The sequence below is a fragment of the Pseudophryne corroboree genome, chromosome 4, assembly GCF_028390025.1.
Source record: "Pseudophryne corroboree isolate aPseCor3 chromosome 4, aPseCor3.hap2, whole genome shotgun sequence".
NCBI classification, from domain to species: domain Eukaryota; kingdom Metazoa; phylum Chordata; class Amphibia; order Anura; family Myobatrachidae; genus Pseudophryne; species Pseudophryne corroboree.
This window is the reverse complement of record NC_086447.1, coordinates 192,418,574-192,444,873: the sequence shown is the minus strand read 5'-3', so window position 1 is coordinate 192,444,873 and position 26,300 is coordinate 192,418,574. Positions and strand designations below refer to the sequence as shown.

General features: G+C 47.6%; 1 protein-coding gene across 1 annotated transcript; it reads left to right on the top strand.

The window, feature by feature from the left end:
- Nucleotides 1-25,310, top strand: COPS9 (COP9 signalosome subunit 9). Its single transcript, XM_063919548.1, has 3 exons — nt 1-198; nt 6,351-6,423; nt 25,143-25,310. Exons 1-3 carry the CDS (start codon nt 136-138, stop codon nt 25,178-25,180), a joined length of 174 nt encoding a protein of 57 aa, XP_063775618.1. The 5' UTR covers nt 1-135; the 3' UTR covers nt 25,181-25,310.
- The last annotated feature ends 990 nt before the right edge of the window (nt 25,311-26,300 follow it).

Sequence of the window (26,300 nt, the reverse complement as noted above, 5' to 3'; positions counted from 1 at the left end):
AGTCCCACCCACAAGTCTCCCGGAAGTGACGCATTCCCACCAGGCTACACTTGACGTACCTCCGTTGTTCTTGTTTACGTTTAGCTTTGCCCCGGTAGATGATTGGAAAGTGACCTGAGACATCTCTGAGGTAACATGAAGCCGGCGGTGGATGAAATGTTCCCGGAGGGCGCTGGTCCTTATGTGGATCTGGATGAGGTGAGGACTGTCTGTAACGCACGTGCACAATTGTGTTCTGCCAGCTGTGCTGCTATCCTGGAACTTGTAGTTCCACAAAAGTTGCAGATGGGTACCCAACGTTGCCATGGTTAGGTGACGGGTATACATTATGAGAGCCTACCTTATGTGGAATATGTGGCCATTTACATATAATGTTAGACCTGTTGTGCCATAGGGAAATGGGACACGGACCAAGTTCACATATAGGGGGTAATTCCAAGTTGATCGCAGCAGGATTTTTGTTAGCAGTTGGGCAAAACCATGTGCACTGCAGGGGAGGCAGATATGTGCAGGGAGAGTTAGATTTGGGTGGGGTGTGTTCAATCTGTAATCTAAATTGCAGTGTAAAAATAAAGCAGTCAGTATTTACCCTGCACAGAAACAAAATAACCCACCCAAATCTAACTCTCTCTGCAAATGTTATATCTGCCTCCCCTGCAGTGCACATGGTTTTGCCCAACTGCTAACAAAATTCCTGCTGCGATCAAGTCAGAATTACCCCCATAGTCCATGACAAGGTGATGTTACCAGTTGTTAGAATATGTATACTAGCTCCCACACTCTGGATAAGAGTGCAAATACTTATTTTTATTCTCTTCTGAAATTATTTTACTGATTTACTGGTCTATTTATGAAGCAGTGAAAAGTGTGGAGAAGTTGCCCATGGCAACCAATCAGCATTGAAGTAACATTTATAATTTGTGTACTATATAATTGTACGGAGCAGCTGATTGGTTGCCATGGGCAATTTATCCACAGGCTCACTTCTCCACTCTTTTCACTGCTTCATGAATAGGCCCCTTAGGGGCCCATTTATCAAGGATCACATATTGCATACGATCTGTGCGGCATCTAACCTCCCAGGATCGCATTGCAATATGCGATCCTGTCAGCAGCAGGTTTCATCCTGCTTATGCAGGGACAAGGGCTCGGAAAGGAGCCCGTCCCTGCGATGTGCCGACAGGGTGTCCGTGCCCCTGCGCAGTCATAGTGACAGCCGTGGACAGGGGCCGTTTCCGGTTGAGGGTTCCTGTGGAATTTTGCCGAAACTACATCCCGCGATATGTAGCCCATAAGCTACAATGGGCTAGCTCAATCAGGAGATTATGGTAGCTGCGGGGGTCAATATCGGGAATGCTTTGCATTCCCGATATTGATACATTGGGCAGGCACGTGGGCTGAAATGGAGGGATCGCAGCAGGTATCTCCGATACCTGCTGTGATCCCTCCTTCATACATACGGGGGATACCTTATATTTGCGGTTAGCCCCCGAAAACAGGTGTTTTCGGGGACATAGCCGCAAATACTTTTTGATAAATGGGCCCCCTAGTCTTTTTTCTGGAAATAGTTTTAAGAATTAAAAATTAAACCAAAAAACATCTGCTGGTACTGCATACCCCTGAGTACCACACAAAAGGCCCTGCTCCTAAGCATTCAGATGCCAATCATAGTACAGCCCATATGTGAATACGGATCTGCATAGATGAAACATTCCATGCATATTGCAATTAGTGCATCTAGGTTAGCGGTCCCCAACGTTTTTTTTCTCCCGTACCCCTTGATTAGGCTTTTCATTTGTGTACCCACTCATCTCCTAAATCCTCCTACCTATCCATCCTCGCCAGAAAAGTTTGTTTTTGTTAGGTAGTAATGTCCTTAGGGTAGCTAAATAATCAAACAACTCTTTAATGGTATTTATAGGCTTTTGGTTTTACAATTTACATACCAGGATATTTTTGAATTGTGAGAGGAAACCAGAGTACCCGGAGTAAACTCATGAAAGCACAGGGAGAGTATACAAACTCCACACAGTTTGGGCCATGGTGGGAATTGAATCCATGACCTCAGTGCTGTGAGCCAGTAATGCTAACCATTATATTGTCCGTACTGACCCACATTAGCCAGACTGAGGTTTATACAGGAGAGCTTGAAATGATAGCAGTAATGGGACCGTAGCACCAGGATCATCTTGTGGAGTAAGAGACATGGAATAAGATACTCCCAGGGACAGCTGCTGTTGTTAGACCCAGGAAGTGTAAGGGCCGAAACACATGAGGCGGCTGGAACTGCCCGGCAAACACCCGGCCGGCTTTAAACCGCTGCCGTGATGTAAAGACGCATGCAAGGCAATGTGTCCTTACACACGGCACGGTCCCGGCCCGGCTGCCGGGCTGCAGCCGCCTCTCACCACTGGAAGGTCCGGCTGCCAGGCGGGCGCCTGGCCGTCTTTGCAGCCAGTAAACCGTGTGTGTAAAGGGGAGCTTTCACACACAACGTTTTTTTCCCAAGCCGTGTCTAATGCTGCGCATGCGTACAGCATCACACACGGCTCAAAGCCGTCCTGTGTGACAGACTCTGCCGGTTTCTCCCGGATGGCAAAAAGCCGGACAAAGTTTGTCCGGCTTTTTGCCAATCGGGAAAAACCGGAGTGTGTGTTACAGCCCTCAATGTCAAACTCCAATGCAATGCATACATACAGTAAAAAAAGTCTAAAGTTAAACACAATCAGCACCTGCACCTGGTTTAATTTTATCCGCAGGTCGGCTCCTTCCTTCTAATGCTGGCTGCATGTCCCCGGTGTCCTCCAAGCGCGACAGCGCATTCGCCGGGGGTCCTTCATCAAGCCACGGCGGTGTGACCCGGCGTCCTCCAAGCACGACAGTGCATGCGCCAGGGGCCCCTTCATCCATCCATCTATCCGCGGCTGTGTGACCCGGCGCCCTCCAAGTGCGTCAGCGCATGCGCCTGTACCGCAACCGTAGACTTTTGCCATTACCGGCTTTGTTTTTAAGTACTTCCCGGGGGTACGCGTACCACGGGTTAGGAACCGTCGGTGCAGATTGTAACCCCGGCATGAAATGCCTCTACTGAGTGACCGTGTCAGTTGGTGAGACAAAAGTTAAATCCGAGCGTCCACTCATTGTGATCTTGTGCAGTTACTTGTGTCCTTAGGTGGCATCAAGAGCAAAAATGTAGGCTTCATTTCTGCACTGTAACTATGCCTTAGCATTGCACTTAATTAATTCATTACATAAGATTCACTTTACAATAAATATTTAAGGGGATAATTGACCATTTCTTAATTTGTGCAAAAAAAAAATTATTTTTGTGAATAATTACTCATTCCAAGGACATATGTGCCTCATGGAAATGTATGTGTTAATTTATTGATTTCTAATTGGAACCAGAGAATATTACCTTTTTCCGAGACTGCTCTTCCTGGCTCCCTCAATTCCTATCCTCAGATAGCCTCACCATCATCATGGGTGATTTCAATATCTCAGTTTGCATTCCACCATCTTATCATGCCTTTCCAATGGGATGTAGTTATAGTCCCTGTTAGTCGGGATGCTGACTGTTGGGATTTCGAGCAGGCGGGATGTAGGGGGCGGTTTGAGAACGGCGGTCACAATACAAAAAATACCATGGAATCCAAGATGAAACCAAGAGCTGTCATTGAATTTCTGGAAAAAGAAGGCTGCAGTGATACAGAAATCTACAGAAGACTGAGAAAAGTGTACGGTGAGCGTACAATTGACTATAGCAATGTCAGTAGATCAGTCGGGAGAATCGTCTGTGTGCCAAAAACCTCGTGGTGGCAGACCCATCAACTGCAGTGACAGCAGAGAACCTACACAAAGTCGAAGCCATGATTCAGAAAGACCGTCGCGTGACCATCAGAGATATCAATGATGAACTTGAACAATGATGAACTTGAATATAGCCATAGCACTGTAGAAACACTAATCAATGATTTGGGATATCATAACGTGTGTGCTAAATGGGTTCCAAGGCAATTAACCAGGGATCATAAGGCTCAGTGGGTGGAAGTGTGCAATGACCTTTCGACCAACTTTGAAGCCAACCCTAAGACGTTTTTGGAAAATGTCATTACAGGAGATGAGACCTGGGTATTCCTTTATGACCCAGAAACAACGGCCTAATTAAAGCAATGGAAACACCCAAGTTCACCTAGGCCAAAAAAGTTTCAATTGCAGCGATCTGTAAACAAAGTCATGGCCACATTCTTCTGTGATTGCCTAGGTGTTATTCTCATCGATTACTTGGAACCAAACCAATCAATCAATAGTCATCGATACATTATTACACTTGAGAAGCTAAAATAAGCCATCCGTAAAAAAAGGTCAACAATTCCACTGTCAAATGTCATCTTACACCACGACAATGCCAGACCTCACACTTCAATGGCAACATTTGTGGCCATTGCCAAAATGGGGCGGGCAATAATGCCACATCCACCATACAGTCCTGATTTGGCCCGTTCTGACTTTCATCTGTTTGGCCCTCTCAAAAACTGTCTCCGGGGTCAACATTTTGATGATATAGAGGTTGTTAAAAACACCATAAGTTCCTGGGTCAAACACCAACCCCTGGAATTTTTCCAAAGTGGCTTCACAGCTTGGGTTGAGAGGTGGAGAAAATGTTTTAGGGCAGATGGTGATTTTTTTGAGTATAGTCATTCTGTTACTAAGACTTCAAAGTATTTTGCTGCAAATTTTCAAATCTGTATCTATAATAAATTTTGAGTTATGAGCATTTAGGCATTTTTTTTTTTTTTTTTTTGGACAACCCTCGTATGTATGCAGATAATACCCAAATCTACCTATCTTCCCCTGATTTTTCACCATACTGCTAGTCTGGATCCCGTACATCACAATGCCGATGCTGTAATCCCGGCGGCACAGGCCTTCCTCCCTCTATGGGTGTCCACGACTTGCACTCGACCTGCTGCCGGTATACCTGTGGCCGGGATCTATATTTCCACCGGTTAATAGTAGTTACCAACCTGATATCTCTATCACTTGATAACTCGACAATCAACCCTACCCAAAAGCTTGCTGCCTATGTGTCATCCTGTGAAAAAATATGTCCAAAATACAACCATACCTTACACAAAATGCTGCAAAAACTCTAATCCATGCTCTCTTATTTCCCGCATTGATTATTGCAATTGTCTCCTTACTGGTCTTACCAAAAACAGACTAACCACTACAATCCATTCTGAATGCACCTGCTAGGCCAATCTTCCTCGCTAAATGTTCATCATCTGCTGATCCGCTCTGTTAGTCCCTCCACTGGTTACCTGTTTTCTACCGTATTCAATTTAAAATACTTTTAGTCATGACACACAAGGCCATTAACCAAACTACACCATCATACATCTTTTATCTCAAAATATTTCCCAACCTGACCTCTCCCCTCTGTACAAAATTTGCGTCTCTTATCTACACTTATTGCTCCCATTCACGATGGCAGGACTTTCTTTGAGCTGCACAAACTCTGTGGAGTGCCCTCTCACGCACAACTAGACTCTCCTCTAGTCTCCAAACCTTCAAGCGTTCCCTGAAAACTCATCTCTTCAGGCAAGATTATCAAATTCTGGGGCTGCCCACATAGTCTCCATAAGCTATCTTACTCAAGAAAATCTCCTCTATACTGTCCACACATAACCTTACATATTTTGTCTTTATTCACTTCATATCCTCCTGACCCCTGGCCAAAATTGCTGTCTGACTATATCATACCCATTGCAAACTGGCTGGATCATTTTGCACTATATAGCACCTGTCCTTGTGTATTAATGCCTAGTCTCCCTATCGATTGTAATCTTTGCGAGCAGGGCATTCCTACCTCTGTCTTTCTGTCATTACCCTGTTTGTTCTATCATTGGGCTCGATTCAACTCAGTGCGAATTGAACAGTGCCAGGAAGGAGGTCGCGGAGCTATTCAGTTCAGCGTGATGTTATGCCGGCATTGAGGATCTCTACTCGCGCCTCTTCTGGGGTGCGAGCAGAAATCGGACAAAACTACTGGCGCAATGCTGTTTTCTGCCCTTAGCGCGACAGAAACAGCATTGCACTAGGCATTCTTCAAGTCGGAGAATGCTGTTTTTTTCGACTAAACAATATGTTTAAGGCACGAGAATCTGCATTCTCTAAAGTAATAGCGCGCTAAACTGAATAGCTCCGTGAGCTCCTTCCCGACGCTGTTCAATTTGCGCTGAATTGAATCGAGCCCATTATTAAAATTGTAAAGTACAATGTAATATGCTGCCCTGTATAAGAAACTGTTAATAAAATAAATGTTCTCTAATTTGTTATAACTGCAGGCTGGGGGAAGCTCCGGGCTACTGATGGATCTGGCAGCAAATGAGAAGGCCGTGCATCTAGACTACTTCAATGGTAGGTGATTACCATTAATACCCTTTGATCTTCTTTCCAGTTCACCTTTCAGCTGTTCACCCCTCTCCTTGTAAGCTCTCACAGGCAGGGCCCTCTGCCCTCTGAGCTCTTACCAGCACTATCCCTTCCACCTGTGCTTCTTATCCCCCCCCCCCTTACCCAAGTCCATTCAACGACTCTGGTACTGTACACCCCTTTCCTTTTTTGTGCAGGCTCATCGAGTGCCAAACTGCCTCCCCACCCTATTACTTACCATTACCTGCCCTACCATCACCCAACATCCACATTTGATTGTCCTACCTAGGGGGTCATTACGACCCGATCGCACGCTGCAATTTTTCGCAACCGTGCGATCGGGTCCGGAATGCGCATGTGCTGTGGCCGAATGTGCAGGCGCGTCGCTGCCCGGTGATGCCAGGCAGTGAATGTTCTAACGAACATTTCTCTATCGTCCTAAGTGGATGCTGGGGTTCCTGAAAGGACCATGGGGAATAGCGGCTCCGCAGGAGACAGGGCACAAAAAAGTAAAGCTTTTACCAGATCAGGTGGTGTGCACTGGCTCCTCCCCCTATGACCCTCCTCCAGACTCCAGTTAGATTTTGTGCCCGAACGAGAAGGGTGCAATCTAGGTGGCTCTCCTAAAGAGCTGCTTAGAGAAAGTTTAGCTTAGGTTTTTTACTTTACAGTGAGTCCTGCTGGCAACAGGATCACTGCAACGAGGGACTTAGGGGAGAAGTAGTGAACTCACCTGCGTGCAGAGTGGATTTGCTGCTTGGCTACTGGACACTAGCTCCAGAGGGACGATCACAGGTACAGCCTGGATGGTCACCGGAGCCGCGCCGCCGGCCCCCTTGCAGACGCTGAAGAGAGAAGAGGTCCAAAATCGGCGGCTGAAGACTCCTGAGTCTTCATAAAGGTAGCGCACAGCACTGCAGCTGTGCGCCATTTTCCTCTCAGCACACTTCACACAACAGTCACTGAGGGTGCAGAGCGCTGGGGGGGGCGCTCTGAGAGGCAAATAAAAACCTTATTAGAGGCAAAAAATACCTCACATATAGCCCACAGAGGCTATATGGAGATATTTAACCCCTGCCTAACTTCAAAAATAGCGGGAGACGAGCCCGCCGAAAAAGGGGCGGGGCCTATCTCCTCAGCACACAGCGCCATTTTCTCTCACAGAAAAGCTGGAGAGAAGGCTCCCAGGCTCTCCCCTGCACTGCACTACAGAAACAGGGTTAAAACAGAGAGGGGGGGCACTGATTTTGGCGATATTGTATATATATAAAAGATGCTATAAGGGAGAAACACTTATATAAGGTTGTCCCTATATAATTATAGCGTTTTTGGTGTGTGCTGGCAGACTCTCCCTCTTAGTGGGTCCTGTCCTCTGTCAGAGCATTCCCGGTGTGTGTGCTGTGTGTCGGTACGTGTGTGTCGACATGTATGAGGACGATGTTGGTGAGGAGGCGGAGAAATTGCCTGTAATGGTGATGTCACTCTCTAGGGAGTCGACACCGGAATGGATGGCTTATTTAGAGAATTACGTGAGAATGTCAACACGCTGCAAGGTCGGTTGACGACATGAGACGGCCGACAATCTATTAGGACCGGTCCAGGCGTCTCAGAAACACCGTCAGGGGTTTTAAAAACGCCCATTTACCTCAGTCGGTAGACACAGACACGGACACTGAATACAGTGTCGACGGTGAATAAACAAACGTATTTCTCATTAGGGCCACACGTTAAGGGCAATGAAGGAGGTGTTACGTGTTTCTGATACTACAAGTACCACAAGAAAGGGTATTATGTGGGAGTGAAAAAACTACCTGTAGTTTTTCCTGAATCAGATAAAATAAAATGAAGTGTGTGATGATGCGTAGGGTTACCCCGATAGCAAATATTGGCGTTATACCCTTTCCCGCCAGAAATTAGGGTACGTTGGGAAACACCCCTTAGGGTGATAAGGCGCCCACACGCTTATCAAGTGGCGTTACCGTCTCCAGATACGGCCGCCCTCAAGGAGCCAGCTGATAGGAAGCTGGAAAAATATCCTAAAAAGTATATACACACATACGGTGGTTATACTGCGACCAGCGATCGCCATCAGCCTGGAGATGCAGTGCTGGGTTGGCTTGGTCGGATTCCCTGACTGAAAATATTTTATTCATGTAGAGCATTTAATAGGATGCATTCTATATATATGTATGTGAGATGCACAGAGGGATATTTGCTCTCTGGCATCAAGATAAGTGCGTTGTCCATATCTCCCAGAAGATGTCAGGGACACGACAGTGGTCAGGTGATACAGATCCCATACGGCAGATGGAAGTATTGCTGTATAAAGGGAAGGAGTTATTTGGGGGTCGGTCCATCGGACCTGGGGACCACAGCAACAGCTGGGAAATCCAACCTTTTTTACCCCAAGTTACATCTCAGCTAAAAAAGACACCGTCTTTTCAGCCTCAATCTTTCCTTTCCCATGAGGGCATGCAGGCAAAAGGCCAGTCATATCTGCCCAGACATAGAGGTAAGGGAAGTAGACTGCAGCAGGCAGCCCTTTCCCAGGAAAAGAAGCCCTCCACCGCGTCTGCCAAGTCCTCAGCATGACGCTGGGGCCGTGCAAGCGGACTCAAGGTGGGGGGGTAGTCTCAAGAGTCTCAGGGCGCAGTGGGATCACTCGCAAGTTGACCCCTAGATCGTACGAGTATTATCCCAGGGGTAAAGATTGGAGAGTCGAGACATCTTCTCCTCGCAGGTTCCTGAAGTCTGCTTTACCAACGGCTCCCTCCGACAGGGAGGCAGCATTGGAAACAATTCACAAGCTGTATATCCAGCAGGTGATAATCAAAGTACCCCTCCTACGACAAGGAAAAGGGTATTATTTTTCCACACTATATTGTGGTACTGAAGCCAGACGGCTTGGTGACACATAGTCTAAATCTAAAATGTTTTGAACACTTACATAAAAGGTTCAAATCGAGATAAAGTCACTCAGAGCAGTGATAGCGAACCGGAAAAAAGGGGACTATATGGTGTCCCTGGACATCAAGGATTACCTCCATGTCCAAATTTTGTCCTTCTCATCAAGGGTACCTCTGGTTCGTGGTACAGAACTGTCAATATCAGTTTCAGACGATGCCGTTTGAATTATCCACGGCACCCCGGGCCTTTTTACCAAGGTAATGGCCGAAAAGATGTTTCTTCAAAGAAAAAAGGCATTTAAATTATCCCTTACTTGCACGACCTAAAAAGGGCAAGTTCCAGAGAACAGTTGGAGGTCGGAAGAGCACTATCTAAAGTAGTTCTTCGACGGCACGACTGGATTCTAAATATTCCAAGAATCGCAGCTGTTTTCCGACGATACGTCTGCTGTTCCTAGGGATGATTCTGGACACGGTTCAGAAAAAGGTTTTTCTTCCCGAGGAAAAAGCCAAGGAGTTATCCGACCTGTCAGGAACCTCCTAAAACCAGGAAAGGTGTCTGTACATCAATGCACAAGAGTCCTGGGAAAAATGGTGGCTTTTTACGAAGCAATTCCATTCGGCAGATTCCATGCAAGAATTTTCCAAAGGGATCTGTTGGACAAATGGTCAGGGTCGCATCCTCAGATGCACCTGCGAATAACCCTGTCGCCAAGGACAAGGGTATATCTTCTGTGGTGGTTGCAAAAGGCTCATCTATTGGAGGGCCGCAGATTCGGCATACAGGATTTGATCCTGGTGACCACGGACGCCAGCCTGAGAGGTTGGGGAGCAGTCACACAAGGAAGAAACTTCCAGGGGGTATGGACGAACCTGGAAAAGTCTCTTCACATAAACATTCTGGTACTAAGAGCAATCTAAAATGCTCTAAGCCAGGCGGAACCACTCCTGCAAGGAAAACCGGTGTTGATTCAGTCGGACAACATCACGGCGGTCGCCCATGTAAACAGACAGGGCGGCACAAGAAGCAGGAGTGCAATGGCAGAAGCTGCCAAGATTCTTCGCTGGGCGGAGAATCACGTAATAGCACTGTCAGCAGTGTTCTTCCCGGGCGTGGACAACTGGGAAGCAGACTTCCTCAGCAGACACGATATTCACCCGGGAGAGGGGGGTCTTCATCCAGAAGTCTTCCACATGCTAATAAACTGTTGGGAAAGACCAATGGTAGACATGATGGCGTCTCGCCTCAACAAGAAACTGGTCAAGTATTGCGCCAGGTCAAGAGATCCACAGGCAATAGCTGTGGACGCACTGGTAACACCTTGGGTGTACAAATCAGTATATGTGTTTCCTCCTCTGCCTCTCATACCAAAGGTATTGAAGATTATACGGTGAGGAGGAGTAAGAACAATACTAGTGGCTCCGGATTGGCCAAGAAGGACTTGGTACCCGGAACTTCAAGAGTTGGTCACGGACGACCCGTGCCCTCTACTTCTGAGAAGGGACCTGCTACAACAGGGTCCCTGTCTCTTTCAAGACTTACCGCGGCTGCGTTTGACGGCATGGCGGTTGAACGCCAGATCCTAAAAGGGAAAGGCATTCCAGAAGAAGTCATTCCTACCTTGATTAAGGCAAGGAAGGAAGTCACCGCGAAACATTATCACCGCATTTGGCGAAAATGTCGCGTGGTGCGAGGATCGGAGTGTTCCGACGGAGGAATTTCAACTGGGTCGTTTCCTACATTTCCTACAATCAGGATTGTCTATGGGTCTCAAATTGAGATCTATTAAGGTTCAAATTTCGGCCCTGTCAATATTCTTCCAAAAAGAATTGGCCTCAGTTCCTGAGGTACAGACTTTTGTTAAAGGAGTACTGCATATACAGCCTCCTGTGGTGCCTCCGGTGGCACCGTGGGATCTAAATGTAGTTTTAGATTTCCTCAAATCCCATTGGTTTGAACCATTGAAAAAGGTGGATTTTAAATATCTCACATGGAAAGTGACTATGTTACTGGCCCTGGCTTCCGCCAGGAGAGTATCTGAATTGGCGGCTTTATCTTATAAAAGCCCTTATCTAATCTTCCATTCGGATAGGGCAGAACTGAGGACTCGTCCGCATTTTCTCCCTAAGGTGGTATCAGCGTTTCACCTGAACCAACCTATTGTGGTGCCTGCGGCCACTGGCGACTTGGAGGACTCCAAGTTGTTGGACGTTGTCAGAGCCTTAAAAATATACATACTATATGCACCCAACAAGTTGGGTGCCCCTGCTTCTAAGCAGACGATTGCTCGTTGGATTTGTAACACAATTCAACTTGCTCATTCTGTGGCAGGCCTGCCACAGCCTAAATCTGTTAAGGCCCATTCCACAAGGAAGGTGGGCTCATCTTGGGCGGCTGCCCGAGGGGTCTCGGCATTACAATTCTGCCGAGCAGCTACGTGGTCGGGGGAAAACACGTTTGTAAAATTCTACAAATTTGATACCCTGGCAAAAGAGGACTTGGAATTCTCTCATTCGGTGCTGCAGAGTCATCCGCACTCTCCCGCCCGTTTGGGAGCTTTGGTATAATCCCCATGGTCCTTTCAGGAACCCCAGCATCCACTTAGGACGATAGAGAAAATAAGAATTTACTTACCGATAATTCTATTTCTCGGAGTCCGTAGTGGATGCTGGGCGCCCATCCCAAGTGCGGATTATCTGCAATACTGTACATAGTTATTGTTAACAAATTCGGGTTATATTGTTAAGGAGCCATCTTTAAGAGGCTCTTTCTATTATCATACTGTTAACTGGGTTTAGATCACAAGTTGTACGGTGTGATTGGTGTGGCTGGTATGAGTCTTACCCGGGATTCAGATTGCCTCCCTTATTGTGTACGCTCGTCCGGGCACAGTACCTAACTGGAGTCTGGAGGAGGGTCATAGGGGGAGGAGCCAGTGCACACCACCTGATCTGGTAAAAGCTTTACTTTTTTGTGCCCTGTCTCCTGCGGAGCCGCTATTCCCCATGGTCCTTTCAGGAACCCCAGCATCCACTACGGACTCCGAGAAATAGAATTATCGGTAAGTAAATTCTTATTTTCGATCGCAGCAGCGATCGCAAGGTGACTGTCAGCAGGAAAGCATTCCAGGGTGGCAACTGACCATTTTCTGGGAGTGGAGAGGAAAACGCAATCTTGTCCAGGCGTTTGCAGGGCGGGTGTCTGACGTCAATTCCGGGACCTGACCGGCTGAAGTGATCGCAGTGGCTGAGTAAGTTCAGAGCTACTCAGAAACTTCACAAAATGTTTTTGTACAGCTCCCCTGCACAAGCGTTCGCACACTTGCACAGCTAAAACACACACCCCATAGGCGGTGACTATCTGATTGCACGGGCTTCAAAAACTTGCAGCGTGCGATCAACACGGAATGACCCCCCTAGTCTGTTCCTGAATATGTGAATGTATACTGAATTGTATGTATAATATGTCACGTTAAACGGTTACTTTGTATGTTCTTTGTATGGTGCTGTATACATTTTGTGGCACCTTTTAAAAAAGAAATGATAAAAATAATTATATTTCTCATACGTCCTAGAGGATGCTGGGGTCACATCAAGAACCATGGGGTATAGACGGGATCCGCAGGAGACATGGGCACTTTAAGATTTTCAAAGGGGTGTGAACTGGCTCCTCCCTCTATGCCCCTCCTCCAGACTCCAGTTTAGAATCTGTGCCCAGGCAGACTGGATGCACACTGAGGAGCTCTACTGAGTTTCTCTGAAAAGACTTTGTTAGGTTTTTTTATTTTCAGGGAGTACTGCTGGCAACAGTCTCCCTGCTTTGTGGGACTTAGGGGAGAGAAGTCAGACCTACTTCTGCGAGTTTCAAGGCTCTGCTTCTTTGGCTACAGGACACCATTATCTCCTGAGGGTTTGATCACTAGGTACGCCTAGGGGCTCATTCCCAGAGCCGGCCGTGACCCCCCTTGCAGAGTCAGAAGACGGGTGAGTAGAGAAGAAAAGAAGAGTTCAGTGACGGCTTTTAGGTACCGCTCCCACACACAGCGGCACTACAGGGTGCAGGGCGGGGGGGGGGCGCCCTGGACAGCATATCTAACCTCCATAACGGACTGGCAAGAGTGCACATAGTGCCAGGGTACTGTCAGGACCCCCGCCAGTATAAAATTATTTCTCTAACGTCCTAGTGGATGCTGGGGACTCCGTAAGGACCAAGGGGATAGACGGGCTCCGCAGGAGACATGGGCACTTTAAGAAAGAATTTAGGTTCTGGTATGCACTGGCTCCTCCCTCTATGCCCCTCCTCCAGACCTCAGTTTGATACTGTGCCCAGACGAGCTGGGTGCTTTTCAGTGAGCTCTCCTGAGTTTGCTGAGAGAAAGTATTTTGTTAGGTTTTTTATTTTCAGGGAGCTCTGCTGGCAACAGACTCCCTGCATCGTGGGACTGAGGGGAGAGAAGCAGCCCTACTCTCTGAAGCTAGGTCCTGCTTCTTAGGCTACTGGACACCATTAGCTCCAGAGGGATCGTACGCAGGATCTCACCCTCGCCGTCTGATCCCAGAGCCGCGCCGCCGTCCCCCTCGCAGAGCCGGAAGACAGAAGCCGGGTGAGTATGAGAAGCAAAGAAGACTTCACAGGCGGCAGAAGACTCCGTTCTTCACTGAGGTAACTCACAGCACTGCAGCTGTGCACCATTACTCCCACACACCTCACATACTCCGGTCACTGTAAGGGTGCAGGGTGCAGGGCGCAGGGGCGGGCACCCTGGGCAGCATTTGGGACCTCTTTTGGCAAAAGTTAAACATATATACAGCTGGGCACTGTATATATGTATGAGCCCCCGCCAAAAATTGCATATTTAAGCGGGACAGAAGCCCGCCGCCGAGGGGGCGGAGCTTCTTCCTCAGCACTCACCAGCGCCATTTTTTTTCTCCACAGCTCCACTGAGAGGAAGCTCCCCAGGCTCTCCCCTGCAGATACATGGTAGAAGAGGGTAAAAAGAGAGGGGAGGCACATAATTAGGCGCAAAAAACAATATATAAACAGCAGCTACTGGGTTAACCTTAAGTTACTGTGTTATTCCTGGGTTTATAGCGCTGGGGTGTGTGCTGGCATACTCTCTCTCTGTCTCTCCTAAGGGCCTTGTGGGGGAACGGTCTTCAAAAAGGGCATTCCCTGTGTGTGTGGTGTGTCGGTACGCTTGTGTCGACATGTCTGATGAGCAAGGCTATGTGGAAGCAGAGCGGGAGCAAATGAATGTGGTGTCTCCGCCGACGGCGCCGACACCTGATTGAATGGATATGTGGAAGGTTTTAAATGATAATGTTAATTCCTTGCATAAAAGGTTAGAAAAAGCTGAAGCCTCAGGACAGTCGGGGTCCCAACCCGTGCCTGATCCTATGTCGCAGAGGCCGTCAGGGTCTCAGAAGCGCCCACTATCCCAAATTGTTGACACAGATACCGACATGGATTCTGACTCCAGTGTCGATTACGATGATGCAAAGTTACAGCCAAAATTGGCTAAATCCGTTCGTTATATGATTATAGCAATTAAGGATGTGTTGCACATCACAGAGGAAATCCCAGTCCCTGACAAGAGGGTACATATGTATGGGGAAAAGAAGCCGGAGGTAACCTTTCCCCCCTCACACGAGCTAAATGAGTTATGTGAAAAGGCTTGGGAATCTCCAGATAAAAAACTGCAGATTTCCAAAAGGATTCTTATGGCGTATCCTTTCCCGTCAACGGACAGGTTACGCTGGGAATCCTCCCCTAAAGTGGACAAAGCTTTAACACGCTTATCCAAGAAGGTAGCCCTGCCGTCACAGGATACGGCTACCCTCAAAGATGCTGCGGATCGCAAACAGGAGGTTACCCTGAAGTCCATTTATACACATTCAGGTACCTTACTGAGGCCGGCGATCGCGTCGGCCTGTTTGTGTAGTGCTGTAGCAGCATGGACGGATACCGTGTCTGAGGAAATTGATACCTTAGACAAGGATACTATATTGTTGACCTTGGGGCATATTAAAGATGCTATCCTATATATGAGAGATGCTCAAAGAGACATTAGTCTACTGGGTTCTAGAATAAATACTATGTCAATTTCTGCCAGAAGGGTCCTGTGGACTCGGCAATGGACAGGTGATGCCGACTCAAAAAGGCATATGGAGGTTTTACCTTACAAGAGTGAGGAATTGTTTGGGGAGGGTCTCTCGGACCTGGTCTCCACAGCTACTGCTGGAAAGTCAATTTTTTTGCCATATGTTTCCTCACAGCCTAAGAGAGCACCGTATTATCAAATGCAGTCCTTTCGATCACAGAAAAACAAGAAAGTCCGAAGTGCGTCCTTTCTTGCCAGAGGCAGGGGCAGAGGAAAGAAGCTGCACAACACAGCTAGTTCCCAGGAACAGAAGTCCTCCCCGGCCTCTACAAAATCCACCGCATGCCGCTGGGGCTCCACAGGCGGAGCTAGGCCCGGTGGGGGCACGTCTTCGAAATTTCAGCCACAAGTGGGTTCACGCCCAGTTGGATCCCTGGGCGATAGATATTGTGTCTCAGGGATACAACTGGAATTCGAGGAGATGCCCCCTCACCGATACCTCAAATCAGCCCTGCCAGCTTCCCCCCACGAGAGGGAAATAGTGTTAACTACAATTCACAAATTGTATCTTTAACAGGTGGTGGTCAAGGTTCCCCTCCTTCAACAAAGTAGGGGTTATTATTCGACCATGTTTGTAGTCCCGAAACCGGACGGTTCGGTCAGACCCATATTGAATTTAAAATCCCTGAACATATACCTGAAAAGGTTCAAGTTCAAGATGGAATCGCTGAGAGCGGTCATCGCAAGCCTGAAAGGGGGGGATTTTATGGTGTCTCTGGATGCATACCTTCATGTCCCCATTTATCCACCTCATCAGGCGTACCTCAGATTTGTGGTACAGGATTGTCATTACCAATTTCAGACGTTGCCGTTTGGTCTCTCCACGGCACCGAGAATATTTATCAAGGTAATGGCGGAAATGATGGTACTCCTGCGGAAGCAAGTAGTCACAATTATCCCATACTTGGACGATCTCCTCATAAAAGCGAGATCAAGAGAGCAGTTGCTGATCAGCGTAGCACTTTCTCTGGAAGTGTTACGGCAACACGGCTGAATTCTAAATATTCCAAAGTCGCAGTTGGTTCCTACGACTCGTCTGCCTTTCCTGGGCATGATTCTATACACAGACCAGAAAAGGGTTTATCTCCCGATGGAGAAAGCTCAGGAACTCATGACACTGGTCAGGAACCTATTAAAACCAAAACAGGTGTCAGTGGGAAAAGATGGTGGCATCATACGAGGCCATGCCCTTCGGCAGGTTCCATGCGAGGACTTTTCAATGGGACTTACTGGACAAGTGGTCCGGATCACATCTTCAGATGCATCGGTTAATTACCCTATCCCCCGGGGCCAGGGTGTCACTCCTGTGGTGGCTGCAGAGCGCTCACCTTCTCGAGGGCCGCAGATTCGGCATTCAGGACTGGGTCCTGGTGACCACGGACGCAAGCCTCCGAGGTTGGGGTGCAGTCACACAGGGAAGAAATTTCCAAGGTCTGTGGTCAAGTCAAGAGACTTGCCTTCACATCAACATCCTGGAACTAAGGGCCATATACAACGCCCTACGTCAAGCGGAGACCCTGCTTCGCGACCAACCGGTTCTGATTCAGTCAGACAACATCACCGCAGTGGCTCATGTAAACTGCCAAGGCGGCACAAGGAGCAGAGTGGCGATGGCGGAAGCCACCAGAATTCTTTGCTGGGCGGAGAATCACGTAAGCGCACTGTCAGCAGTGTTCATCCCGGGAGTGGACAACTGGGAAGCAGACTTCCTCAGCAGACACGACCTCCACCCGGGAGAGTGGGGACTTCATCAGGAAGTCTTCGCACAGATTACAAGTCGGTGGGAACTGCCACAGGTGACATGATGGCATCCCGCCTCAACAAAAAGCTACAGAGGTATTGCGCCAGGTCAAGAGACCCTCAGGCGATAGCTGTAGACGCCCTGGTGACACCGTGGATGTTCCAGTCGGTCTATGTATTTCCTACTCTTCCTCTCATACCCAAGGTGCTGAGGATAATAAGAAAAAGAGTGAGCACAATACTCATTGTTCCAGATTGGCCACGAAGGACTTGGTGTGCAGATCTGCAAGAAATGCTCAGAGTACCCGTGGCCTCTTCCTCCAAGACAGGACTTGTTGCAACAGGGGCCCTGTCTGTTCCAAGACTTACCGCGGCTGCGTTTGACGGCATGGCGGTTGAACGCCGGATCCTAGCAGAGAAAGGCATTCCGGATGAGGTCATAAAGGCTAGGAAGGACGTGACAGCTCAACATTATCACCGTATATGGCGAAAATATGTTGCTTGGTGTGAGGCCAGGAATGCTCCTACGGAGGAATTCCAGCTGGGCCGTTTCCTTCACTTCCTACAGTCCGGAGTGAATTTGGGCCTAAAATTGGGTTCCATTAAGGTCCAGATTTCGGCCCTATCCATTTTCTTTCAAAAGGAGTTGGCTTCTCTACCTGAAGTTCAAACGTTTGTAAAGGGAGTGCTGCATATTCAGCCCCCTTTTGTGCCTCCAGTGGCACCTTGGGATCTTAACGTGGTGTTGAGTTTCCTGAAATCCCACTGGTTTGAACCACTCAAAACTGTGGAGTTGAAATATCTCACGTGGAAGGTGGTCATGCTATTAGCCTTGGCTTCGGCTAGGCGTATGTCAGAGTTGGCGGCTTTGTCACATAAAAGCCCCTATCTGGTTTTCCATGCGGATAGAGCAGAATTGCGGACCCGTACACAATTTCTGCCGAAAGTGGTTTCATCCTTTCATATAAACCAACCTATTGTGGTGCCTGTGGCTACTACTGACTTGGAGTATTCCGAGTTACTTGATGTGGTCAGGGCTTTGAAGGTTTATGTAGCCAGAACGGCTAGGGTCAGGAAAACAGAGTCTTTGTTTATCCTGTATGCTTCCAACAAGCTTGGTGCTCCTGCTTCAAAGCAAACTATTGCTCGCTGGATCTGTAACACGATTCAGCAGGCTCATTCTGCGGCTAGATTGCCGCTGCCAAAATCGGTTAAGGCCCATTCCACTAGGAAGGTGGGCTCTTCTTGGGCGGCTGCCCGAGGGGTCTCGGCATTACAGCTTTGCCGAGCGGCTACTTGGTCAGGTTCAAACACTTTTGCAAAGTTCTACAAGTTTGATACCCTGGCTGAGGAGGACCTTGTGTTTGCTCAATCGGTGCTGCAGAGTCATCCGCACTCTCCCGCCCGTTTGGGAGCTTTGGTATAATCCCCATGGTCCTTACGGAGTCCCCAGCATCCACTAGGACGTTAGAGAAAATAAGATTTTACTTACCGGTAAATCTATTTCTCGTAGTCCGTAGTGGATGCTGGGCGCCCGTCCCAAGTGCGGACTTCTTCTGCAATACTTGTATATAGTTATTATATTATATGCTCTGTTATTTGTCATACTGTTAACTGGTTGTTATCACATGTTATATGGTGTGATTGGTGTGGCTGGTATGAATCTTGCCCTGGATTACCAAAATCCTTTCCTTGTACTGTCAGCTCTTCTGGGCACAGTTTCTCTAACTGAGGTCTGAAGGAGGGGCATAGAGGGAGGAGCCAGTGCACACCAGAATCTAAATTCTTTCTTAAAGTTCCTATGTCTCCTGCGGAGCCCGTCTATCTCCTTGGTCCTTACGGAGTCCCCTGCATCCACTATGGACTACGAGAAAAAGATTTACCGGTAAGTAAAATCTTATTTTTTTTAAAAAAAGAGCGGGTCTGAAGCGCGCCATTACGGGAGCGGAGCTTAGCCCTCACAGCACACAGCCTGGCGTCATTTTCTCTTCGCAAGGCTGCAGAGACGCTGGTCCTTCCTCACACTGCTGCATAAGTATCAGAGTGAAAAACGGCGGGGGGGGGGGGGGGAGCTATTTTGGTGCATTATTGATAAATTATAAAAGCGCTGCAGGTCTGGGGCATTTTTGTGGTGTTACAGACCGGATTGGGCGCTGGGGTGTGAGCTGGCAATAACTCCCTCTGTGTCCCTCTGACAGGCTTTACTGTGGGTCTGTCCCCTTTAGGCCAGTGTGTCTGCGTGTGTTGGGTACACGTGTGTCAACATGTCTGAGGCGAAGGGCTCTTCCCAGGAGGAGACTATGTCAGGGACACAAACGGCTATGGGAGTGACCCTGTCAGCACCGCTGACACCTGACTGGGTGAATGTTTTAAATGCTCTGAATGCTAATGTAGCTCTGATAAATAAGAGATTGGATAAATCTGAGTCTCAGAACCAGGCATGGAAGAAATCCGTAGAGGATGTGTTGTTACAAGTCCAGACCCCCTGGGGGTCACAAAAACATTCATTTGCCCAGCTGGCAGACACGGATACCGACACGGACACTGACTCAAGTGTCGACTATAGTGATGCCAGATTAGATCCCAAACTGGCAAAGAGCATTCAGTACATTATTGTGGCAATAAAAGACGTATTGCATATCACTGAGGACCCTACTGTTCCCGATACTAGGGTCTGTATGTTTAAAGGAAAGAAACCTGAGGTAACATTTCCTCCCTCTAATGAACTGAACACACTTTGTGAAAAAGTTTGGGAAAATCCTGACAAAAAGTTTGATTCCCAAAAGGATTCCAGTGGCGTATCCGTTTCCCTCTGGGGATAGGGAAAAATGGGAGTCATCCCACATTGTGGACAAAGCTCTATCACGGCTGTCCTAAAAGGTAGCTCTTCGGTCCCCTGACACGGCAGCCCTAAAGGATCCTGCGGATCGTAGGCAGGAAAATACATTAAAATCCATTTATGTCACCACGGGTACGCTACTCAGACCAGCCATTGCATCTGCGGTGGTGAGTAGTGCTATCGAAAAATGGGCAGATTACTTGTAATCTGAAATAGATACCATGGATAGGGATAGTATTCTTTTGACACTGGGTTATATCAGGGACGCTGCAATCTACCTAAAGGAAGCTGCGAGGGATATTGGCCTCTTGGGGTCACAGGCCAATGCCATGGCAGTCTCAGCTAGGAGAGCATTGTGGATTCATCAATGGAATGCTGGTGCTGACTCTAAGAAAGCTATGGAGTCTCTACCGTATAAGGGGGGTGTATTGTTTGGTGACAACCTCGCTGATTTGGTATCTACGGCTACCGCGGGTAAGTCGTAATTTTTACCTTATGTGCCTGCACCACAAAAGAAAGCACACCACTATCAAATGCAGTCCTTTCGGCCAAATAAATACAGAAAGGGCCGGGGATCTTCCTTTCTTGCTACTTGAGGAAGGGGAAGAGGTAAACTATCACCGGCCGTGGCCGGTTCCCAGGAGCAGAAGTCCTCCCCGGTTTCTGCCAAGTCCACCGCATGACGCTGGGGCTCCTCTGCGGGGGTCCGCACCGGTGGGGGCACGTCTCAAACTCTTCAGTCAATTCTGGGCTCGTTCGGGCCTGGACCCATGGGTTTTAGAAATAGTGTCCCAGGGGTACAAACTGGAGTTTCAAGACGTTCCCCCTCACCGGTTTTTCAAATCAGCCTTACCAGCTTCTCTTCCGGACAGGGAGGTGGTATGCGCCGCAATACAAAAATTGTGTCACAATCAACTCATTGTCAGGGTTCCCCCGTCGCAACAGGGAGAAGGATTTTATTCGAGCCTATTCGTGGTCTCGAAGCCAGACGGCTCAGTCAGACCAATCCTGAACCTCAAATCCCTCAATTTCTACTTGAGAAAATTCAAATTCTAGGTGGAATCTCTCCGGACAGTGATCTCCAGTCTGGGGGAGGGGGATTTTATGGTGTCGGTAGACATAAAGGATGCCTACTTACATGTTCCCATTTATCCTCCACATCAGGCTTACCTGAGGTTTGCAGTTCAGGATTGTCATTACCAATTTCAGACGTTGCCGTTTGGTCTGTTCATGGCTCCGAGGGTTTTCACCAAAGTAATGGCCGAAATGATGGTTCTCCTGCGCAAACAAGGAGTCACAATTATCCCGTACTTGGACGATCTCCTGATAAAGGCGAGATCCAGGGACCAATTACTGCAGAACATTACGCTCTCCCCGACAATTCTGCTGCAACATGGTTGGCTCCTAAACTTGCCAAAATCACAGTTGGTTCCGACGAGACGGCTGTCGTTTTTGGGAATGATTCTGGACACAGAATTACAGAGAGTTTTTCTTCCTGTGGAAAAGGCTCTGGAAGTTCAGACCCTGGTCAAACAAATTCTGAAACCAGCAAGAGTATCGATCCATCAATGCACTTGGTTGCTGGGGAAGATGGTGGTGGCCTACGAGGCCATTCAGTTTGGCAGATTCCATGCCAGAGTGTTTCAGTGGGACCTGTTGAACAAGTGGTCCGGGTCCCATCTACACATGCACCGCAGGATAACCCTGTCTTCCAAACCAGAATCTCACTCCTGTGGTGGCTGCACAGCTCTCACCTAGAGGGACGCAGGTTCGGGATCCAGGACTGGATCTTAGTGACCACGGATGCGAGTCTCCGAGGCTGGGGAGCAGTCACACAGGGGGAAAGCTTCCAGGGAAGATGGTCATGCCAGGAAATGTGTCTACACATAAACGTTCCGGAATTAAGGGCCATTCACAACGGCCTTCTGCAAGAGGAAAATCATCTTCGCAATCGGCCCGTCTTGATTCAGTCGGACAACATAACAGCAGTAGCGTACATAAACCGCCAGGGCGGAACAAAGAGTAGAGCGGCAATGGCAGAGGCCACAAAGGTTCTCCGTTGGGCGGAAAGGCATACAAGCGCTCTGTCGGCGATCTTCATTCCAGGAGTGGACAACTGGGAAGCAGACTTCTTCAGCAGACACGAGGAGAGACATCCAGGAGAGTGGTGTCTTCATCAAGAGGTCTTTGCAGAAGTGACGAGTCTTTGGGGAATTCCTCAAATAGACATGATGGTGTCTCACCTCAATAAGAAACTTCAGAGATATTGTTCCAGGTCCAGAGACTCTCAAGCAATAGCAGTGGACGCCCTAGTGACACAGTGGTTGTTTCAGTCGGTGTACGTCTTTCCTCCGCTTCCACTCATTCCAAAAGTGATAAAGATCATAAGAAGAACAAAGGTTCAAGCAATCCTCACTGTTCCAGACTGGCCAAGGAGAGCTTGGTATCCAGATCTTCAGGAATTACTCATAGGAGATCCCTGGCCTCTTCTTGAGGCGGGATCTGTTACAGCAGGGGCCGTACGTGTTCCAAGACTTACCGCGACTTCGTTTAACGGCTTGGAGGTTGAATGCCGGATCCTAGCCCGAAAGGGTGTTCCCAAGGAAGTCATCCCCACTCTTATTCAGGCCAGAAAAGGGGTAACGTCTAAACATTACCACCGTATTTGGAGGAATTACGTGTCTTGGTGTGAATCCAAGAAGGCTCCTACGGAAGAATTTCAGTTAGGACGTTTTCTCCATTTTCTACAAGCCGGTGTGGATGCGGGCCTAAAGTTGGGCTCAATTAAAGTGCAAATTTCAGCTTTATCGGTTTTCTTCCGAAAACAATTGGCCTCCCTTCCAGAAGTTCAGACTTTTGTGAAAGGCGTGTTGCACATCCAACCTCCCTTTGTGCCCCCTGTGGCACCGTGGGATTTTAACGTGGTGTTGCAATTCCTTCAATCTCATTGGTTTGAACCTTTACAGAAGGTAGAGTTGAAGTTCCTCACCTGGAAAGTGGTCATGCTGTTGGCCTTGGCATCCGCAAGGCGGGTGTCTGAATTGGCGGCCTTGTCTCACAAGAGCCCTTATTTGATATTCCTTGAAAGTAGAGCAGAGTAGAGGACTCGTCAGCAGTTTCCGCCGAAAGTGGTTTCATCGTTCCACTTGAACCAACCTATTGTGGTGACAGTGGCTACTGACACCTTGCTGGAATCGAAGTTTCTCGATGTAGTCAGAGCTTTAAAGATTTGTCGCCATAACGGCTCAGTTTAGGAAAATGGAGGCTCTGTTTGTCCTGTATGCTCACAACAAAATTGGGGCGCCTGCTTCCAAGCAGGCTATTGTGCGCTGGATCTGTAATACGATTCAGCATGCTCATTCTACGGCTGGATTGCCGTTACCAAAATCGGTGAAGGCCCATTCTACCAGAAAGGTGGGCTAGTCCTGGGCGGCTGCCCTGGGGGTCTCGGCGTTACAACTTTGCCGAGTTCTACAAGTTTGCGGAGTTCTAAAAGTTTGATACCCTGGCTGATGAGGACCTCATGTTTGGTCAGTCGGTGCTGCAGAGTCATCCGCACTCTCCCATCTGTTTTAGAGCTTTGGTATAAACCCCATGGTTCTTGATGTGACCCCAGCATCCTCTAGGACGTATGAGAAAATAGGATTTTAATACCTACCGGTAAATCCTTTTCTCTTAGTCTATAGAGGATGCTGGGCGCCCGTCCCAGTGCGTACTGTATCTGCAGTTTTTTGTTACGTTTTTAACACAAGTTGCGTTACGTTTAGTCAGCCTGTTGCTGACGTTGTTCATGCCGTCACTTTGCGTTCTGTTAAATGCCATGTTGTACGGCGTGCTTGAGGTGTGAGCTGGTATGTATCTCACCTTAGTTTAACAATAAATCCTTTTCCTCAAAATGTCCGTCTCCCTGGGCACAGTTCCTATAACTGGAGTCTGGAGGGGGGGACATAGAGGGAGGAGCCAGTTCACAACCCTTTGAAAGTCTTAAAGTGCCCATGTCTCCTGCGGATCCCGTCTATACTCCATGGTTCTTGAAGCATCCCCAGCTTCCTGTACGGACTAAGAGAAAAGGATTTACCGGTAGGTATTAAAATCCTATTTTTTTAAAGGGCACTTAATTTTGATGCAGGTGCTAAAAATACTCTCTCTCGATCTCTCTCTCTCTCTCTATCTCTCTCTCTCTCTCTCTCTCTCGATCTCTCTCTCGATCTCTCTCTCTCTCTCTCTCTCTCTCGATCTCTCTCTCTCTCTCTCGATCTCTCTCTCTCTCTCGATCTCTCTCTCTCTCGATCTCTCTCTCTCTCGATCTCTCTCTCTCTCGATCTCTCTCTCTCTCTCTCTCGATCTCTCTCTCTCTCTCTCTCTCGATCTCTCTCTCTCGATCTCTCGATCTCTCGATCTCTCTCTCTCGATCTCTCTCTCTCTCTCTCGATCTCTCTCTCTCTCTCTCGATCTCTCTCTCGATCTCTCTCTCTCTCTCTCGATCTCTCTCTCTCTCTCTCTCTCTCTCTCGATCTCTCTCTCTCTCTCGATCTCTCTCTCTCTCGAAAGGCTTTTACAATGAAGATAATATTATTGATGTGGTGTTTACAGCATCTAGTCCAAAAAGAGGGAAATGATGCCCCATCCCTCCAAAAAAATAAATAAAAAAATTGTGAACTAAAAACAATAGTTTGGTCTGCACTTAGAAGTGTTCTTTTATACCATAAAAGTGTAAATATACATGGACCAGGACAAATCCGTAAGAGACTGTTGAAAAATTCAGAACAGACAATTTAATATTCCACAAAATTCACATACTGTTTAGGGCAATTCATGGTAAATTATGTACCTAAAAAATATATACGCATAGCAATAGCTTAAGCAGCCTGTGGCTTTATATCTGATGTGGTACTTTAGGCCCCAGCATTCCTTCTCAGCCTCTGGCTAACAGCTTGGTAGTTTTGTAATTACTGGTGTACCACAAGTTGCTTACCAAGGGCATAGGCTGTGACCTCAGCGGCCAGGATTTTCTGACTCACGTTATCTTTGCACTAACTCTGATATCCTCTGTTGCAGATTTTGGAGACCTGTTTGATGATGATGACATCCTGTAATTTTCCACTTAGTATTCTCAACATGTATAATTGGTGCCAGATGGAGAACATATATCCTCATTTTATTTCCTGGACAGAAGACCTTGTGATTTATTTATATATATTTGTTAAATAAAAGTACCCTACCCAATGTATGTGTGAATATGTTGGGAACTCCATTTTCTCTAGCATCCTATTTGGGTGACACTGGTAACTTTGAGGTGTAGAAGGTGCAGTGACTGGAGTAGGCACTTCCGATATCTCACTTGTTTCCTGATGTCTCTACACTTTTTTTTTTCTAAGTGCCCATGGAGTATGGCGCGTTTTTTCTTGCTTTTCTCCTCTTCCTTTTTAGTTTTCTTACATTTAAAAAAGTATATTATTGTGGGAGGGTTGGGGGACCCATGAGTGTTCTTTCCACCACTCCAATCCCCAGTTCTCCAGGCTCTCAGTGGACAGAGGTAACCAAACAGGACAGCGGACCTCCAAGGCATCATTCACTGTAAGGTGACCAGGTCTGCCCCCCCCCCTGTTGTTAGTCATTCAGACAAATTGGTTAAATCTGTTTTGATTTAACCGATTTATCTGAACAACTGTTTTTTTTTTTTCATTAACTGGCAGTTTGGGAGCATGTGGTTGATTGTTATTTGCTCCCATCCGTTACCTGAATTTTGTTCCAACCATCTAACTCGTTGAATGGTTGAACAGATAAGCTTTATGGCTAGCTTTAGTTATAAAATGAGGCTAAGATGGTGGAGGCTGTAGGGTGGGAGGATACCGCAGCAGTGGTGTGTAGAGAAGTGCCTACTTCAGTCATAGTGCCCTTTACACTGCAAGGTCATCAGTGTTCCCAGATACATGAAATACATTTAATGATGATGAACACCAAAATTTTATGTGGATAAATTATTATCCTTTATTTATATGGCGCCACAAGGGTTCTGCAGCGCCCAATTGCAGAGTACATATGCACATAATCAAAACAGGAAAACTGACTTACAGTTGAAGACAATATTGGACAAGTATAGGGTAACTAAGCATAACTACATCAGTAGATAAGTATCAAGGTGGCCGAGTTTGGTGAGGAAGATGAACCGGGTTGCAGCATTGAGGAAAGATTAGAGTGGAGAGAGGTAATTGT